Raw genomic sequence first — 20,938 nt, forward strand, 5'->3', positions numbered from 1 at the left:
CTATGTAATGATAGCCAAGTTGTATACTTATCGCCTTGTAGGACATACCAGCGGAATTCATGCCAATAATTTGCCATCTCTGCGCCTCTGATATCCGTCTTCTTGCCATTCTTACTTAAAATGATTTTGCATTCAGAAAATCGGGACTTAAATACGGATTTCATGCACGAGAAAATAGTGCATATTGGACGTGAAGAAGGGAGCAAGTTGCACGTGGGGAAAAAAACGCGCCTGATTTAAATGTCACACCTGAACGCTCACATCCTTTTAATTATGTTTGAAATTATGAACATTGCTCAACATCATAAAAATTAAACCTTATTTTCAATAAGCAATCCTGAAAAATATTTGGGGGTGCTTAACTTTTTTCCAGGTGAATATAATGCAGGTGTCATATTTAGTTACTTTTAGAAACGGATATTGTATGGTAAGTTTTTTATGCATGTGCTTATGAATCATACATTGTGTAGTTCAATTGTTATGAATTAGCGATTTTTTTACAATAGTGAGATTATTGCATCATGTTGCTAGTACTTTCTGAGTGTCTCATTGGTTTAATTGACAGAAAGTCTTCATGATGTATTGTAGCAAAAGGTTAAAACAAAAAAAAACAAAAATTCTGGTAAATCTTATGAGAAAAACATATCTTCATGAAAAGAAGTAGTGCCAAGAAAAGAATGAGAGCCTTTGTCAAAAGTGAGTGCAAATGGAAAATGTGCCACCCTATTAATGGTGGAGGGCTACAGTCTACTGATGATTATATCATAGGTTACATGACACATGTAAAGGTGGGAGCTATGTTCAAGGCTTTTGGTATGTGTAGGAATTTACATGGCAGTTTACTGAAGATAATATCTCTTTGTGGTGCAGAGAGGTGAGTGGCATTTCTGAATTACTTGGTTGTGTAATCATATTCACTTACATTAAGGATATGGCTATGTAAAAAATAATTATGATTGAATATACAAAATGTTTACCTGACTCGATAACTTTTTATCATGAGGATATTTACACTAAACCCAGTTTGGTATAATATTAAGTCAATATATAAATTTATAGTAGAATTTTTAGAAATAATTTTCTAATGTATAAATACAAAATTTTATTGAACTTTTCGGCATACTTTGAAATACATAGTATATTTTATCAAAATTTTACCCAGTACTAATTATAGCAACATAATGTCTTTACAGGTAGCCATTTTAAAAAATATAATTAGTTGCATTTAAAAAAATTATATTATTAATCGTATTTTTGCTCTAGATTAATCAAATTAAACATCAGCTTAATATACTTTAGCTCATTTTGAAAGTTTTTAGAATAGCTCATTGTACAACAAGCTATGCAAAAGTTTTTGTGTATAATTTGCTTTACACAATGAGAATATACCAATATGAAAATCAGAAAGTACAAAAATTAACAAAGTATATATACTAAACCAGTAGTAATCCATTAATAAAATTCATAGTTGTTTAAAGGTTTTTATGAACATTTACAACAATGGGATTTACTTTGTAGATTTTATTTATCCATCAGTAACGGTATGTCCAATAACTTCATGTAACAACCAAACACAAACACATTCATATTAAAATTCCTCTAATTGTATTAAATATTTAAAATTAGTGTACTGATAATAACTAAAACCCTCTGAATATGGTTAAAGCTAATCACTTGTAACAAAAAAATCACCTTTTTCTCAACCAAGGAAGGTAGCGATAACAGTCTGTAACAGTGGTAGTGAAAAACATTCCAGCCCTAAAAGAAATTTCAGCAAAAACACTTGCATATTATTTCCATCCATTTCGAGATTTTAGAAATCACTAAGACATTTTTCAAACAGATGAGTAAGTATGCCTTCATAAATTTGTTAAGTATTACCAGAAAAAGAGTTTGCACCTTTCACATAATTTCTTAGTATCTTTAAAAACATTCTTTTGGAGGGAACATTAATTTGAAATAGACATTGAATAAATCACCCAAACTTATTTCAAAATATCAACAAACACTTTATTATATGGCATGTTTATATAATGTTCTAAGATATGCATAACCTCCACTTTATACAGAATAAGTACTGTCACATAAAGTTAGTTCTCTCACATAATATTTTAAAAAATCTTATTCCCAAATGTTTGTATGGCATGATTTTACACAGACACACAAACAAAACAGTTTCTATATGAAAATTTGACTAGAGAAATTGCAAACAGTGTATTGTAGTGTTATATGTTCAATACAAAGATTGAAATCAAATGACTACATTTTATCTATAACAAGTTAATAAGTATCATCTCTTATTATTTACATAAACAAACTGCAAATTTTCCATGGTCTCTACATCTAATTGTATCTAATGATCTTAATAAATTAAACAGCAAATTTCTACTGTAATTTCTTCCTTTTACAACAAATACTAATTAGTTATTCAATTTGGTAAAACACTATGCATACACTTACTTCAGTTCAGGTGGAAAAAGTTTGTGTTCTTGATCAGTTGCTGGCCGGAGTAATGGCAACAACTCCTCCAATACTTCATTCTTAATAGTTAAAAATGGAAACATTAATGATAAAAAAATGTGTATTTTCTTACACTGAAAATTTATATCAGACAGGTACCTACCACTTCTCACAAAAAGCTATCTCAATCTTTTTTCTACCTTCTAAACATGGCTAAAACACTTTCATGCTCAGCACACCAGTCTGTGTACTCCATCAATTTTCCACCATTTTTGAACATGTACATATTATTTGAATACTCTCCACCAATAGTATTGCACCACCTATATTGGCACAGCTAGCACCCTCTGCTATTCCCACTCAATCCACACTTTAGAATTGGCAGGCTCAAAAGAAAGAACACTTACAGTGGAGAAGGGTGGGAAGTGTGAGAGAAGAGGTAAGTACCTGCAGAAATCCCCTTCTACTTTCCTCATGAAGTCATGAGTGATGGTCCGCAATTGAGTTAAACTGACAGATATCTAGAGACACATAAGTATATACTGCTAGGCATGCCACCAGTAGTCTTGTGGAACACCCCATCTCTACAGTGAGCATTATATTGCAATCAGCAAATAATGCAGGTTTGAGGTAAAGCATACCTGATCAGGCAACAACTACTGCAGAGTGGAAGCCCATTATCTGTGTTAAAAATGAGGGTTACTGAAAATAAAAGTATAAATGAAAGGAAGTGATAAGATTTACCCCAATCAATGATGAAAGAACGTGTAAAATTGCCATATGAGGGAGATAATATACACCTGAGGAAGATACAGCCAGATCTTGCAGATAATGAGCAATAAAGATATTGGGAATACTCCACATTCCAATCTGAATGATCTCCTCCTAAGGACAGCGATGGCAAGCAGCCAAAGACATGGTTATATGACGAATTTGAAGAGAAGAAATGTTGTGGAAATGACAATCTTTCATGGATAAGTCTGAATATGCTAGCCTAACAAGTTGACAAACCCAACCAGTTAGCTTGACACGGGATAGATCATGGGAAATGGAAGGGTTTCAGGGAATAAAAGTCATGAACGTGAAGCCCAAAAGAAGGCAGTAAATGCCACATAACACCATGAGGAGTGAACTGGACAAAGTAACTGATCAGGATTGGAATAAGAGTACGGGTGGGAGATGGAAGGTAAGGAAATGGGTGTGAAAGCCACACTACCTTCACAGGCAGCATAGGTTTTAGGAAGGAAGGACTGGTCTGGATATCTATTGACACGAGGAATGGTATAGGATATGAGTAATGTAAATGGCATAAATATCTGATCAATGGCATCCGCAAGTAAGGAGAAGGAAATAGGTCTTGAGGGAGAGATGGTACAAAAAACACATGGACAAAGGTTCAAAGGGAGGACAGGAAAGGGCATAAAGGACCACATTGAGGTCCCAATCAGGCAAATCAATGAAACGTGGAGGATGCATGACTCAAAAGGAGGGAAATGACAGGGGAAGACAAAACTTTATGAAACTTGGCGAAATAAAAGTTGTTCAACAAGACTGCCCAATAGCCAGACACATTCAAAGTGGACAAGCCTTTGTCAAAGAACCAGGTGAAGAATTGGGAAAGACTAGGAATGGAATGGTGGGTAGGATGGAAACCTCGTTGAGAAATGGACATGGATGATGATCTGATGGATCGGGAAGGGAAAGATGCAACAAGTGGAATCAGTCCCTAGGCTGAGGTAATGGACCTGACAAAAGCCATGCTTGAAGATGGAGTGTGGTGACATCTGTATGAACAATGTCTGACCGAGGTTTATGGAGTATAGACTAAGCCTGAGGTAAGGTAGGGGAGGCTGTACAAGTAAATGTTGGAGCAGCAGAACCATGGTTGCATTGGCCAATATAGAGCCACGAGTAGAACTAGACACATTGTGGTTTGGATTAGGGACAGAACTCTGAAGAGGAATTGAATAGGAGGACAAGCATCGATATTAGGTGTTCCCAGCTGAGAATACATCCACTGAAAGACATTTTAATTGAGGGATCACTCCATGGGGAGAATCTTGTTTGGTCGAGATAAACGATCCACAACCAGATTCAGGTTGAGAACATGGCAAGGTAAGACAACCAGGTGATAATTGTAGGGCCAGAAAAGGAGACCAAGGGTCTGAAAGCACAGAGACCTGGATTTGGTAACCCTTTCTTGGTGTTATAAGTGACCACTGAAGAGTTGTGGAAGTGTAGCATAACTACCCTCCCCCCACATACCTAGATGACAAAGTACGTAATAATAACGAATGTGTAAACTGAATAAAATTACCTAGAAAACAAGTAAAAATCAATATCTAACTTACAATAAACTTAAGTTAACTTGGATGACAAAGGACACAAATATCTAATTTACCAAAGTCTGAGCATTAATGACGTGAAATACTTAATTTCTCCAGTGTGTAAAAAAGGACAAAGCCACTCAAAGGATATTGCAACCAGGTAGGAAGTTTACAAGGCGAAAAACATACCACCAATCTACAGGGAGATCTGGAAACCATAGAAAGAAAGGTTGAAAAGAACAAACCTCCACCAAAGTGAATGACGTTGAGGCATGGCAACAGGAGCGGGGGAAAAAAAAACTAGCAAAATCACCCTTGTCTAGAACATACAGAAAAAACTGAATATGCATCGACTATCGACCCGAATAACCAATTCTAAAAAAAGAATGCGGAAGGTGAAATATCCTGAAGAGGTATAGAGTATGACAGACCAAAATAAGAAGGTCTAAGAAGAAATTAGTCTAAATTGTTTTGTCCTTGATTGTATTCACCCTCAGCAACATTGTCAGGTTAAAAAGGAGAAGAAATCACTGGCCAAAGATATGAATCTAGCTCCCTGCTAATTAAAGCATGCACCTCCTCTTCTGATAAAGTTGAACCCGATTCCTGGGAAGTCGTATCAGTAGTGTTGTCGGCTGTAACACGAACTACCATAGTCGATACATTGAATCGCTAATTTATATGAAATTGCATAATTCGGTAACAAGAAACAAATGCAAAATATACGTGTATATATATATATATCTCATTGAAACAATTGAATGTAAACACAGTAAAAGAAAACTGTTAGAAAAAAAATTCAAATGGCATATAAGCACAATGATAAACGGTAGTCACATGCAAAAAACCACATGTCTAAATAAAGCTATGCCAAATGAGAAAGTGGGGATTGAGCGGGAATAGCAGATAAAGCTAGCTGCACCAATATTGGTGGCACAATACTATTGGTGGAGAGTAGTCACATGATCAAAATTGGCGTGGAATTGATAGGGTATATAGACTGGTGCAGTGAGCACGAAAATTGTGTGCTCAACCACTTAGTGGATTTTCTCGGGGCATCCCCCCCCCCCCACAGCTAATTTCTCAGTATAAGATACATATATCAGCGCCATTCTGATAAAGCGCTGTTTGCTTCTTTCTCTCTTTTAACGGCAAAGCCTAGATAGTTGATACTTCCACCTCCTTAAAAAGGGCAGTATTTACTTTGTGTTCCTTGCCTCGACGTCATAACCTCTACAATTATATTAATGTTCCTCCAAAATTCATTTCAATCATTATCCTGTAAATCAAAAACAAATACCTTACCAAAGTCTGACAGTTAAAAATCAACATTATCTTGATAATTTACCTTTATGAACATCATCTTTATCATATAACAACTGAGACATAGATCTGTAACCAAAATTATGCTTTGCAAAGATAAAGGAAGAAAAATTAGGTTTTTATAAGCTTCAGATTACCTGGATTATTCTGATATAACTGACTTGTAACTTTAGCCACTCTGGCAGTTGAAAAAAAGCAATTTAGTTGCTTCTAAATGTACTCTGGGGGTCAGTCTGAAGCTTCATATATTAACATATTTTTAATTTTAAGATAGCTGTATACATACATCTATCTTACAATAAAAACTATGGAGGATATCTAACTTTGAAATAATCTTGAATTTTATGCAAAGCTAGAGACCAAGGGCTAAGCTTTCACCAACTTTAGTTTATATCACCCTATCAAATCCATGAAATATAATAAATATAATATAATATAATAAAAGATTTGACAAACAGTGGTAACCATTTTACTTTTCTATCTTGAATTTTTTACTTTACTAATAGAATCTAGTGTAAGTTATTTAGTAAATCTTGAAAGACTGTAGCAGAAAGTGATAACAAAAAATAACTACATGCCTTAATGCCTACTAAGCAATTATTTCTAAAGCTAGTAAGAGATATTTCCTCTGTAAGAGATAAATATTGAGTATTCACTGAATATAAGAATTGTGTATTTACAAACAACATTGTAATGCTGTCACAGTACTTGACATGAGCAAGGGTTTATCTTGTAGATATTATCAATAAACAAATCATAAGTAATGATTAATTTATCTGGTGGATTGCCTTTAACAATAATATTTAGCTATGGTTGCTAATGGATATTGAAAACTACTGACAGAAATATAAAATCTGCGTGGTTGGTATTGTGATATAAAATACTGTCTAAAAGTTTGGAAAAGTACTTAAATTTTATACTTAGGGAAGGTTATGAGCACTGATAATATTGTTACAAGGGTCTGCTATGTGTGCTTAGCATTTTGCACTTAGCTGTTGGGACTTTCACGATGGGGGTTGGTAGGCATCCCTCAACACCAACCACTACTGGTTTCCCCGAGGCTGACTTATTGGTAGAATTCTTCTTATACTGGCTCCTCATATGTCCTTGATCTCCACAGTTCCAACAACCTTTCTGGGTAGCAGCCTTTCCTGCCGTGGCATCTTCCCTGTGTTGAAGTTGCCGGCATTGAGTTCTCTTGTGCCCATGTTTGTTACAGTGCCAGCAAAGTCCCTCAAACTTCTCTGAAAGCTGCCCTTTTCTGGCCTTGAATCCTGATGACTGTACCAACCTTGGTACCCCTGTGCTAGACTTAATGTAGGATTCAAATTTGAGAGCCCTGGCCATTGCATCCTGCATGGTAGAGGGGTGTGCTTGCATCACTTGTATCTTAAGTTGTGGACTGTCCAAGGCATCTACAAACTGATCCCTCAGCAACAACTTGAGAACATTGGGTGGTGCAGTTGAGTAGGCCTTGTGTGCCATACTTTCCAAATCCTGTGCCAGCTCTTGCAGACTCTCCCCTTTAGCACGGACTCTAGTCCTAAACCTAGCTCTGTAGACTTCAAACTGATTTTGAGTTTCATACCTGAGTTCTAGAGCAGCTACCAGTGCTCTATAGTTGTGACTGCCGTCTGCTGACAACTGTCGAAGTATTTCCAGTGGTTGTCCCTTCAGGCTTCTTGCCAAGTACGCTGCCCTCTGCACCTCTGTCCATCCATTCATTTCTGCCAGGAGCTCTAATTGTGCTCTATATGCTTCCCATGGTGCCTTCCCATCGAATTCCTGTGGCTTTCTTCGTACTAAATCACCCCTATTACTGACACTCATGTCTGGAATGTGACTTCTGGCAGGACTGAAGATGTCTGCATTAGGGTTTGGCTGCGGGGTCTAGAAGGGGTTTCCTGTTGTCTGGGGCTGATTAGGCCCATGGCTAATATATACTCCCTGTGTAAAAGACAGTAAATTGTCCTTTAATGTATTTAACTCACTTTGAAATTTACTGATATTTTCTATTTGTGTATGCTGGCTTTCTCTCAACTGTTGGAGAATTGCTTCTTGTTTATTTTCTTTCTCCTCCAACCACCGCTGTAGTCTCTCTCTTGTTTATTTTGCTGTTCGAGCTGCCACTGTTGCAGGTTTTCTTGCAACTGCTATTGTCTCTCTTCTTGTTTCTTTTCTTTTTCCTCCAACAACTCCTGTAATCTCTCTTCTTGTTTCTTTTGCTGCTCTTGTATTGCTGCCATAAAATCTGCTAAGTCGTAGTGTGATTTGCCACTTCTCGTTTCCATCTTTTTTTTTTTTTCCATCCCACTCTCTGACACCAATTTGTTACATATCTCCTCGTTTGTTAATTTACGGTAGAAATTCTTTCTGAGGAACTTCAGCAATACAAATCCTTTCTTGATTGAACAAGTTTATTCTTTCTTGATACAAACTTTTGGTACACAGTAATTCCACAGTCAATACATCTCTTTCACTTTAAACTTAACTACTTTTATAATACACGCTATAAATCACAGTGATTCACAATCTCGATAACAAAACACACACTAGCTCAAAACAGAATCGTAAATTACCCAGAACTCTCTTCATTCATTCAATCTCGCAGGCTTTCTCTGCCAGGCTTATATACTAAAAAAAAAGAGGGCATCTCGAACGCACTAGGAAATACATGATCATTTGAGAAATTTCACCTGCGCTACTAGCGCCAAACGCACCAGCAGCATCACGTGACTTCCACTGTCTTAACAATATACATCCAACACTATAAGAAGACTAGTTCTGTTCATTTAATTTGCCCTTGTCTAGATTTCCTGATGAGAGGTGGAATTTTCAGAAACTAGTATAACTCAGTGACAAGTGGCAAATCATATAATAAATTGGACTTCATATTTATTTTGGTATTTTAAGCAGCCTGTCTGCTGAATAATTGAGAAGAATAACTTAGTAGCATTAATGCCGTGTATTCCTAAAATCCCACATAAATATTTATAGGTTCACTGTGATGAGTAAAAGTCAACTCAAAACAGTACACACATAATGTATACTCCACCACAAAAAGGTACTTGACTTGTTCTTTTGATTTGTCCTTGTCCAAGGCTACTGATCAGGGTGGTATTTCCTAAAACCTTTATAATTTAGTAACAAGTGGTTAACTGAATGATAGAATGGGCTTCATATTTATTTTTAGTATTTTAAACAGTTTGTCTGCTGAATAATTCAGAAGAATAAATTAGTAGCATCAATGCTACATATTCTTCACATCCTATGTAAATGTAGGTTTACTGTGGTGAGTAAAAGACATTTCAAAACCCTGCTCAGAACATACTAAATATAAAAACAGCATACTTCATTTTGAGTTATAGAAAATAAAAATATTAAATAGAAATTTTGAATTCACATGTTGTTTCCCTTACTTTTACATACTCCTGGTTAATAGAACTGAAATGGTATCCTGAAAGCTGCTGAATGCCAGCTTCACTTGCATCAGGTGTCTGTAGAATTGACATAAAGTGATTGTAGCTGTCTCTGCACCACTCTCTGTTAAAAATGAAACAAAAGTTTAAAAAAATCCAAATAAAGTTAAACTGTTTTCTTTAATGAATATTTTATCATACTTAACTCTAGAACATGCAGTTTAAGTAAGTGGATCATGGAAACAAATTTGTAATGGACCTGATTATAAATATGCAATTTTGCTGAGCATTCCAACATGTTCAGAATGATTAATTAATAAAAGTAGTTATTCTGAAAATGAAGAACATACATTTTGTCATTGGACCTCTGTACGGATAGGGTCAATAAAATAATATCTATTACCATCCTAAAAACATTGGATATTTAAGATCAAAGCTGTAGGAAGCAGTAAGGCCATGGCCTGTATAGCTACATCTTATGTATTGAAATTTGCTTCTTTTAATTCAATACATTACATTGTGTGTATGCAGTATTTGCAGTTAAAATGGCTAGATTCAATCTCATAGCATTAAAGTTTCAAAATTTTTTGGGAGGCATGCCACCACACCCCTCTAGAAATGACAACGTGGCATTGGCCTGATCATTCCCAAATTGCTTCCTATGGAAATTAAGACTCAAGCATATTGAACAGAATGACCATTAAAAGGTTTTCTAGTTTTCAGGTACTCTGTATGTAATCTTATTTATCTTGCTTTCAATGTATGCTCAAATGTTTGAAAATGTTAAAAAACATACAAGTTCTCAATATTTCAACCAAATTTTTACCTATTTGATATTTGCTGTGTGTTAGTGAGAGGAATTTTCAAAGTTCCCAATGCTGCTACTAACCTCAATTAACTAATTCTACTATAAAGCCAAAGAAACTTAGAATAATTAGGCATTGTGCTGTGAGGAGAAATTTAAGACAGCCCATAGCCCTAACTTTAATAATTTAATGCTCTTTATTTTGCTGTGAAATATTTAATGTAGTCATACGAGATAGGCAGAAATAATAACTGAATTATTTGAGTTAGTCATGGCCTAAGGGTTTAGGAGCTCTAAATGCTACTTAATAAAAAATGCTGTCTTTTTTTAGTGATACACGTGATATGTTTTGTATAGTATTGAAACAAGTGTATTAGATGGTTTAATACTATTAAGAGAAATAATGCTTTAGTATTATGTAGTGAACAGGTTTAAGATACGAATCATTGCAACATTTATGACAGAGATATTATGAACAGATATCCCATCCCAAAATAACTATAGTAAGTCAACATGGAGAATAAGCTACCTAGGAGTGTGAGCAATAGGGGAGTAAAGCTGAAGAAGATATGCAAATAAAAGAACTGAATGTAAGTTACCAAATTTTCCAAACTATGCCATATTATTTTATTTGTAGTTTAATAAAGTTGACTTAATTGGTTAATGGGCCCAAAGACATTAATTGTTCTGGAATCTAGTTAAGATTTTGTTAAGAATATATGATTGAAACATGAAGTAAACAAGATAAACAACTTTTAGGCAATAATTCAGTTGAGAGGGTAAATACATAGATAAAGTTACTAAAATCAGTTAATCTGTGCTTGGAAAGAACTTTAGATACCTGCTATAGCTTTAATCTAATAATATTCTGCTCCAACATACATTGTAGGCTTAAAGTATCCTTCAGTCTTATTCAATTGAAAATAAAAATGAATAAAAACCCTATAACCCAAGTGCTTTGAAAAGGTGGACCTTTCAAAAGCGCTAGGGTTATAGGGTTTTTTATTCATTTCTATCGAGACTTCTTGAACCTACGTGTTTTTCTAACATCACAATTGAAAATAAAGATGTTAACAATGCTGAATGTCATCTTAATAATTAGGACCCCTTAAACTAATGTAGTTCAAAGACATCTTGATACTGAATCAACAATTAAGATATTCTCTTTTGATGCTTCCTTGCACTTAAACTAAATCGTCTACAAAATGATCATCTACTTTAACCACAGCTTCTTATTTCAAGGAAGTAATTAGAGCTTTATTTAGATTTCTATAGTTGCTAGGCCTGACCTGCAACCTAACGGTTTTTACATCTGATCTTTATATGAAACAATCTCTGGTCATATTCTCTCAAACTTTCATGGGTGTGATTTATAAAGCATCAGATATTACTAACTAATTCAAGGAACAGTATCTCCTTTCTTTTCTTAATTTTCAATGCATCTGTGCTCTATAAATATGATTTTGTTTGTATGATTCAAATCTCTCTCTCTCTCTCTTAAAGTTCATAGGATCTAATTCATAAAAAAAAATTAAAATGCAAAGGTAGAATCCCTCTGCATTTGCAATGCTGTATCACATGGCTTCTAACAGCATGCATAGAAAAGAAGATATTTGAATTTCTGAAGAAACATCTTGTTTAAATTCTACAGTCCTACTATTTTCATACTGAAAATACAGCCAAGACTGAACCAGCAACACAGTATAATGCTGATATTTTGTACTAATACTAATGGTTGTATGAACCAATTTTGTAAGAAGGACCTTTCAGTTTTCTATCACTATTTGTAAATAATTCCTCCCCAAATTACCACAGAATAACTGACATAGAACTTTTACATGTTCACTACTTAACAACTTATGTAGTGATACTAACACTATACTACATGTGTCTACAAACCCCTTATTTGCAATTACAAAGTTTCTACTTGAGTACATAAGTCTGCCAACAAATTTGCCAGTCCACAATCAAATCTAAGGCACAATTACCCTTAATTATATATAACTAGACACTCAATCTAACATATGAATGACTGTAAAAAAAAACTTCTAAATTATATCCAAACTACAAGTCCCATTTTTGCAGTGTTTCACATAATGAACCAACTAATAATAGATCATAGTCAATTCAAATGAAGACTGCATGTTGTTCAGGTAAAATCATGTGAACAACATGCAGTCTTCATTTAAATTATACATTTTTTAAAATGTTCGTGTTACTGATTTTACCTCAACAACATGCAGTCTTCATTTAAATTATACATTTTTTAATATGTTTGTATTACTGCTTTTACCTGAACAATATGCAGTTATCATTTAAATTATACATTTTTTAATATGTTCATATTACTGATTTTACCTGAACAACATGCAGTCTTCGTTTAAATTATACATTTTTTAATATATTCATAGTCAATTCATTTTTATATCTCAGTATTGGTTTTATTATTCAATTATTTTAATTCATTATTTGTTTATCTATTTTTATTTAGTACTGACCTACCTTAAATTTACTTTTGTGCATTGATGTAAACAAAGTGTATCTGTACTTGTTCAGTTTGATTTCCTCTCAAACAGTAATCACTTTTTCATTCATCAATCAATTCCTCAATTTTCATGTTCCATGAGCCTGTTACTTTTAGTCCAGAAATGCCATAGCCAAAAGTCAACAGACATTTTCTGGTACATGATTAGGATTGGATTTTATGTAAGTCAATTGACTTGTGTTTGCATCTCCTCATAATCTGTGGCAGAGAGGAGGAGATCTGTGCCAATCCTTACACAAGGTTGAGGACCAAGTTGGACTCAGAGAATTTTAGGATTAAATATAAAATTTTCACCAGCATTCCAATAGCTCTACCCCTCCAAAAAAAAAGGTTACTAACTGTTCATAAACTGAGGAAAATGAACTGCAACCTAATTCCTCCTGAGTTACTAATAATGTGAGTCATCTTTACCAGATGACATAATGGGAAAAGATTATAACTGAAAGTTACCATCAAGAGCAACTAAACTTGAGCCTTTATGAGAGTGTCTTTATAGAGAAGTTATTGTATGCACCATGATGGATGGCACCAAGAAATGACATATGTTTGGTGGAAGAGCTGTCACTGCTAGCGGCCTTCCTGTCATTAGGAAATGAAATCACCAGGAATTTCCTTAAGAAAATGTAATATTTAGTACATTTATAAAGGTTTTGAAAAGTACAGAAATGTTTACAAGAGGATCAATACACTTTACTAAGAAATGTTACCTGCAAGTACTCATTTATACAGTCATGCCTCAAAATAATTCCAGTTGTCACTTCAGTTTTGCATAGTCTATACTCATGAAGGAATATCCAAAATATTGAAGGATGATTAGATAACATTCATTCATTCTAGTTGCCTTTCCCTGCCTTCAATTAAAGCTAAACAATTGATGATGTCATAGTAAACCTGCAGTTTTCCTTCTAATTTTGTGATTGGTCAGAACTTAGATTCTTATTTACATAAATTACGTTTCACATTGGGTATTGTAAATTACCAAAAATATGGCTAATTAGGATATTAATAAAAATAACCTTTGACCCCTGCTGAAAAGGAACAATTAAACTTCACTTATTGATAGACCACAAAAGATCTAAATGTATATGAGTAAAATGTTGAACTAACATTAACTCTTACAAAAAATTGGACAAAATCTTCAAGCATAACATTAAAACAAATGGCAGGCTTGCCAGATAACTCTATTCACAATAAGAGTAAAACTGGTTTCTCCCCCACCTTCTCATATTACAAACAAATGCCTTCAAAACACTTTGAAGCAAATTGTAGAAGGTGTAAAAGTTTTTATTTTTTTCTTCTTAATGAAACTTCTGGTCTCCACATCTCCCATGCAGTGTGTGATGATAACCAAAATATCCAAGAGCTCTCCCATGAGGATAGTAAAATCAGAGAAACTGTAAATTGACTGAAGATACTGGTTTGAATAGAGCTTTACAGTAGATGTCTGTAACTTGTTGTTGATAAATTTCAACAATAAATGGACAGCACACAATCCACTCATTTTAAAATAATGTACTCAAAATGAGTTCAACATATGTACAGAAAAGTTCTTTACACTATAGATTGAATCTAGAGCTTCAAATAATTCACTTTTTTTGTCAAAAGTCCACACATGCTTGTTCAGTTACTTTAAAACCCAACTAACAAGACAAATTATTTCTTTTCTCCTCTCTTATCACAATACAATCAGTGATAAATTCACTTACATTACCCCATGTGTTACCACAGTTGTATCCAGAGCTTTAAATAATTCTCTTTTATGTCAAAAGTCCACACAGCTGGTTCAATTACTTTAGAAAGCAATTGACAAAACGAATTATTATTTTATATCTCTGTTGTTACAATATAAGCTGTGAAACTCACTTTAAAACCATCACTATAACTGTTGGTTACCACAGTTGTATCCAGAGCTTTAAATAATTGTCTCTTTTTTTTGTCAAAGTACACACAGGCAGATTTAATCACTTTCGAACACCCTTTGACAAAACAAATTATTATTCTTTATCTCTGTTGTTGCAATACAAACTGTGAATACCTCACATTATACATAGCCTGTTATATCCAAACTGATAATCACACAGTCTAACTTCACTTTCACTAAGTTACTTTAACTAATTTCTTTGCACTCTGTATCAGCACATATTTATAAAATGGGACAGAAAAATATAGAATTATCTAGCCCTCTAGTAACAACAATATGACACATAATGAGAAAAACTTAGAAGCTTCAAGTTAGATGACGTCAACAATATTACAAAAGCCTAGTATAACAGTTGAACTACATGCACAACATGCAACTCATACAGAATTATGTAATAAAATTTCATAACTATCACTTTTAAATTAATAAGCTTTAACACACTTGTTATGAAAACTAAATAATCATTGTATATTAAATCAGTAATGTTACGTATTAGAATTTCAAATAACCTGAAATTGAGTTAACTGATAAATTCAAATTTAGTAGTTAAATTGTACTTTGGATTTAGTATTGAAATATATGCCGATATATCTTCAATTTATGATATTTGCCAACAAGATTGATACACACTGTTTTCTTTTTTTTAACGTAAATAAGTTTTTAATACACACACAACAATATAATTTACAATAACAGTTATTTCAAACAAGTTCCACAAACTTACAAGCAATATAAAATCTTCTTTCTAGTATGGAACTTCCTTGATATCTTATCGAGGGTTCATGATAAGTGAGTTAATTACGAGTTGATGTAGGTACGATTCGCGTAACGGGAAGCTAGCTAGCTTTGTCCTTCGTTATTTACCGGCCCACACATTGACGTCTCCATGATGAATTTATATAATGTTTTCGTAAAAATAATAATGTCCGATGAGAATCCACTGAAGTTAATTGATTTGTAATGGTCGAACTTTGTAAAGGTTCCTGATCAAATATCTGAAGTTTTCTGATTGATAAGCTTTATAATAATCCCAGTTATAGTTTCCAAAGCTTATAACACACCGACTATAGCGAACTAATAATAGATACTCTGTTTTTGGTGCATTGCGTTAGTTATATTTATAGGTGTATGGAAGTTTTCTAGAAATTTCAGTTTTACATATCAATACTGGTGCTAACACAGGCATTTACATACATAGTTATAGTTTCCAAACTTTATAGCACACTGACTATAGTGAACTAATAATAGATACTCTCTTTTTGGTGCATTGCGTTGGTTATATTAATAGCCGTGTGGAGGTTTTCTAGAAATTTCAGTTTTATGTAACAATACTGGCATTAATACAGGCATTTACGTACATAGTTATAGTTTCCAAACTTTATAGCACACTGACTATAGTGAACTAATAATAGATACTCTCTTTTTGTTTACGTAAATACATATTGTTGATTCTTACTCTCGAGAATCTTCAACAACTTTATAATAACAAATTCGTTACACTAAATAACTTTTAAACTAAACAGTCTTGTATATCTAACAATAAGTCTCTCGTTAAGAAAAATATTTACAGTATTTTTTATATTATACTATATACAAAGACACTTCTCCATTCATACACAAAGTCTATATCTGTATGGCTTCACTTTGACTAGATTCGTTGTCTTAGTCTCGATCTTGTGTTGTACAAGGTCTTTCTTGCTTGTTCTATCTGTGAAGACATCTGCATACTAGCACAGTAGATCTTGATAAGTTCTTCACTGATGTTGAAGTCTTTGTATGTTTCATTTCCACCCAGTGGTTTTATCTGGCAGGTCTTCATCTTCTATGACAAAGTCACTGTTTTCTGATTCTGCATCTATGACAGCTACATCTGCCATGTCTATCTGTGCCTCAATTGCTGCACCTGTTAGGTCTTTTTTCCCTTTCAAAGTATCTCTTCAACAGATTGGTGTGGTGGATCTTGGTCTTCCCACCTACTTTCAATTTATAGTACATTCTGTTGATAACTTCCTGCACTTTATTCAGTTCCGATCGACCTACATTCGAGATGTCACTTTTTGATAATTGCAGGGGGGCTTGATTTATTGCTTGCTCTTCTTTTCTTGAGCTCTTGTGGTGACTACAGATGCTTTATTAGTCTCCTTTCTGTCTGGTTCCTTCAATTTTGTACTATCTGATATGTTTCAAATCACCAAGTCATAGATTGGTGCTTTCATACAAATGGCCTCAATATCTCCCACGTAGTAGAGAGTATCCTCCATTATTTTTACCATCAATCAGCACACTCAGATGTACCTTGCCTCTCATCTGATCATCAGATACTAGACTGGTTCTCACTATTGCACCCAATGTCTCATAGGTTGTTTGTTTTTGAATTTTGCGCAAAGCTACACAAGGGCTATCTGTGCTAGCCGTCCCTAATTTAGCAGTGTAAGACTAGAGGGAAGGCAGCTAGTCATCACCACCCACTGCCAACTCTTGGGCTACTCTTTTACCAGTGGGATTTTTAGTGGGATTGACCGTCACATTATAACGCCCCTACGGCTGAAAAGGCGAGCATGTTTGGTGTGACGGGGATTCGAACCTGCGACCCTCAGATTGAGAGTCGAGTGCCTTAACCACCTGGGCATGCCGGGCGTGTCTCATAGGACATGCTGTGGTTTGTTGGCATCTCTCAATGTTTGTCACATGCCCTGATCACCACTGGCACTTTTGACCTGTTCACTAACTTAAGCTGACAATCAGGTATGCACTGTTTAATCATGGTGATAGCACTTCCTTTTCATGGTGAATCTCATGGGTTGTCTTGATTCAGTTGTTTATAATACAGACTATGAAACTCTCACTTTATAACTCACTCACTACAGTTAATTTGACAATCACACACTCTAACTTCACTTTCTCTTTCACAACATGCCTACAGATGATAGAACAGGGCATGTTTGGTGACATATCACAGGCTTGAACATTGGCCCTTCTCATTTGCAGCCTAGCATGCTAACCACTAGGATACATCAGGCCCCACTGTAATTGGATGTGTGCAAATTCTTATAAAAACATTGTATATGGCTTGGCCTATATGTGAAATGCACAATGTGGTTTATTGTACTCGCAGGAAAGCACAAAGCCATTCACCTGTAAAGATGCCAGGAAAACATTCAATGAGCAAAAAACATATGACACAATATTATCTTTTACAGATGATTCAGATTCCACTCGGCAATTAGATAATAGATATATGCCCACTTGAAGAGAACATGAAACCATATAAATACATTTTCATACAGGAATGTGACACATGTGGTAGTGATAGAAGTATCATGTAGGCAGGAATAAGCATCCATAGATGAATTAAATTTTACATCCTGTAGGCTGGTACCATTAATGTCATACAGTATTTGAGTCACATCCTATAATTCTCTGTGTTGCTACTACTGACGCAACTTCAGCCTAAGGGATTGCAATGCCCACCCCACCATGCTAACCTGATTGATAAGTTCCTTAAAGAAATGGTTGTTAACTGAATTAAGTAGTCAACCTACTCACTGGACTTCAATCCCATTGACTATATATGGGAACTTTTTGAGAGAGATTTTGCCTGTCAATTACGTACAGGCACTAAATATACCTTGGAAACAGCTCTTTATGAAAAGTGGTCAGTGATCCAAATTCAACATCAGACTTTCTGTGCTGCTTATAGTGACTTTGCCCTATATTGATATATCATAAGTAATATAGATGTAAATATGCCTGATGATGTTGCAGATCTCTTTTCATAAAAAGTAAAATTTGAAATGCAAACTGTGATGTAGAGGCCTAATATATATAATGATTTGCCACACCCTCTGATATTTCCCTTTTGGGTCCACAGACCAAAGAAATACAGTAAGGCCTCTTATAATGGTGATGTTTATATACTATTTATGGTGTTTTTAAGTCCATTTAACTCACTGTTTAATAACTAAATGAATTTAAGTATGTGGATAATAGTGGCATTATGCCAGATATATTATTTGTTATATAGTGGATCAATTGTCTGTGATGATATTGTAGATTTATTTCTTTTTCATCAAAAGTAAAATTAAAAATTCAATCCGACATAATCTTGAATGAGTAAAATTGCAGTCCAAAACAGAGGATACAGCCACTAAAAGAATATATTAGATTTATCTGTCTCTTAGTGCTTCAATTGTTCAGATAAAGAAGCTTCTTGTTGTTATAGGTTTATGAAGTGCAGCAAATACAGCATTGTCAAATGCTACTTCTGACAAACCTGTAATACGTTAAGAGGTATGGGAAAGCATCTGTTATCATCTGAGCAAGCGTGGTGCCCAACCTGTGATATAAAGAGTGGTTGTTAAGTTTCTGAGAGAGACAGCAGGAACTGACACATACATATAATCTGCAAAAATTAGTATTTCTAGTAATATTTGTGCAAGAATGTTGAGAGATGATGTAGACACTAAACTACAAAATGTTACTCAGTGTAGAGCCACCCATACAAAGGAAAGCTCTAGACAGAAATAATAGATTTTCCAGTTCAGATAATAGCCCTGAATATTGCTCTAGAACTATATCATAAGCTAATAATGGTAATCAGTTTAACAATTACTTTGATTGGTGAACTTAAGCTTATCCATTTGCTGACACATTAACTCACACTACAGCTGATAGGTTAAATAAACAGTGGATAATATGCTCCAAAACACCTAAAAAGTACAAATTTGGTGACGAGGAACCCACTTTGAGACTAATAATGGCTGGAGACGGCTTGAACAGGTAATGAAGAAAAACTTTAAAAGTTTAATATAACAGCAAATGTACAACATTTCGACAAGGTTTTGTCATCATCAGGTACCAAAACATGTAGATGTTTCTAGTAAGATCTGATGCCTTCAACAGCTTTTAAAGTATTGTGTAATTTAACTAAGCTTGTACACATTCGATTAAGTTCTTAAACTCAGACCAACTAGCATGACTGTTTGCTGTAAGTGATTATGTCATACCAGACAAGATAGCAGCAGTCCACCAATTGTTCTCTAAACTTGCTGATGCTCAGAAAAGAAGTTATGCTATCTATGGATTTTGTGTATGGCTTACCACCTATTGTAATGTTCAATAGTGACTGCAAGAGAATTTTGAATGGATAAAACTGCATTATTTGAAAACACGGATATGCTTGTACACAAAAGCAAAAAGTGCTTTTACAATAAAGAAAGCATAATCACAAGTTGACAAATTCCAGTTCAAGCAAGAAGACTAGCTCTGGCTTTGGAACATGTTAGCAATATGTCCATCATAATTATGAACTTTATGCATTCACAGATACAGTTATGAACCTGTTACATTCACACATATAGTTATGAATTTGTCACATTTAAACTTAATTATTAACTAATTATATTCACACTTAAGTTATTAACTTGTCACACACTTGCAGTCAATTATGAGCTTGTCACCTTCATACATATAGTTATGAACTTGTCACATAAATATGGTTATGAACTTTTCACATTCACACTTAGTTATTAATTTGTTTACATTTAAAAATACTTATGAACTTGTCACCAGTGGCCTAGCAAGGGTTCTCAGGACCTGGGGGCAAAGACACTTTTGGCGCCCCCACCTCTGAAATGTTTTGATTATTTGTTTTGTGGCTCACTACCCACTTAATGACAATAACATAAAGAATTAATTACCGCCTTACACAGGCCTGAAATGAAGTCACAATATAACATCTCACGATATCACACCTGTAAACCAGGAGCTAATGAAGTATAGCCTACTAGGTGTACTTACATAATTTGTAAACCATTTTGATATTTATGTCATCCAGTATTGTTCAAAGTCACATAGCTAGAGTAATCTTTCAAGGATGGAGAATAAATTTCTGTTATATCCCTAGTTTTGAAACTTATGTTTGTATGAGAGGCCAGTCACTTGTGGCGTACATGGATTATAAACTGATTGATAAAATAGTACTTAAGTTTGCAAATAACAAATTTTATTAGTTTACAAATCTGTACATATACTTAACTAGATCTTGTACAGGTAGCATTCTGGTATTCATGGTTACATTATATGAACCTTTCGTGCTTTTGCTTTTCAAATGCATCAATTAAACTATCAAAATTTAAT

General features: G+C 34.4%; 1 protein-coding gene across 1 annotated transcript in view; it reads right to left on the minus strand.

Moving 5' to 3' along the window:
* The window catches only part of LOC106466597 (D-aspartate oxidase-like), a 68,976-nt gene that overhangs the window by 29,441 nt on the left and 18,597 nt on the right, over positions 1 to 20,938 (minus strand). The window contains exons 3-5 of the mRNA XM_022394624.1: positions 9,530 to 9,653; positions 2,461 to 2,540; positions 1,692 to 1,758 (exon numbers count right to left, since the gene is read on the minus strand). Coding sequence (XP_022250332.1) covers positions 1,692 to 1,758; positions 2,461 to 2,540; positions 9,530 to 9,653 — 271 coding nt within the window. The remainder of the gene's footprint in view (positions 1 to 1,691; positions 1,759 to 2,460; positions 2,541 to 9,529; positions 9,654 to 20,938) is intronic.

The sequence above is a fragment of the Limulus polyphemus genome, unplaced genomic scaffold, assembly GCF_000517525.1.
Source record: "Limulus polyphemus unplaced genomic scaffold, Limulus_polyphemus-2.1.2 Scaffold2315, whole genome shotgun sequence".
Classification (NCBI taxonomy): Eukaryota; Metazoa; Arthropoda; class Merostomata; order Xiphosura; family Limulidae; genus Limulus; species Limulus polyphemus.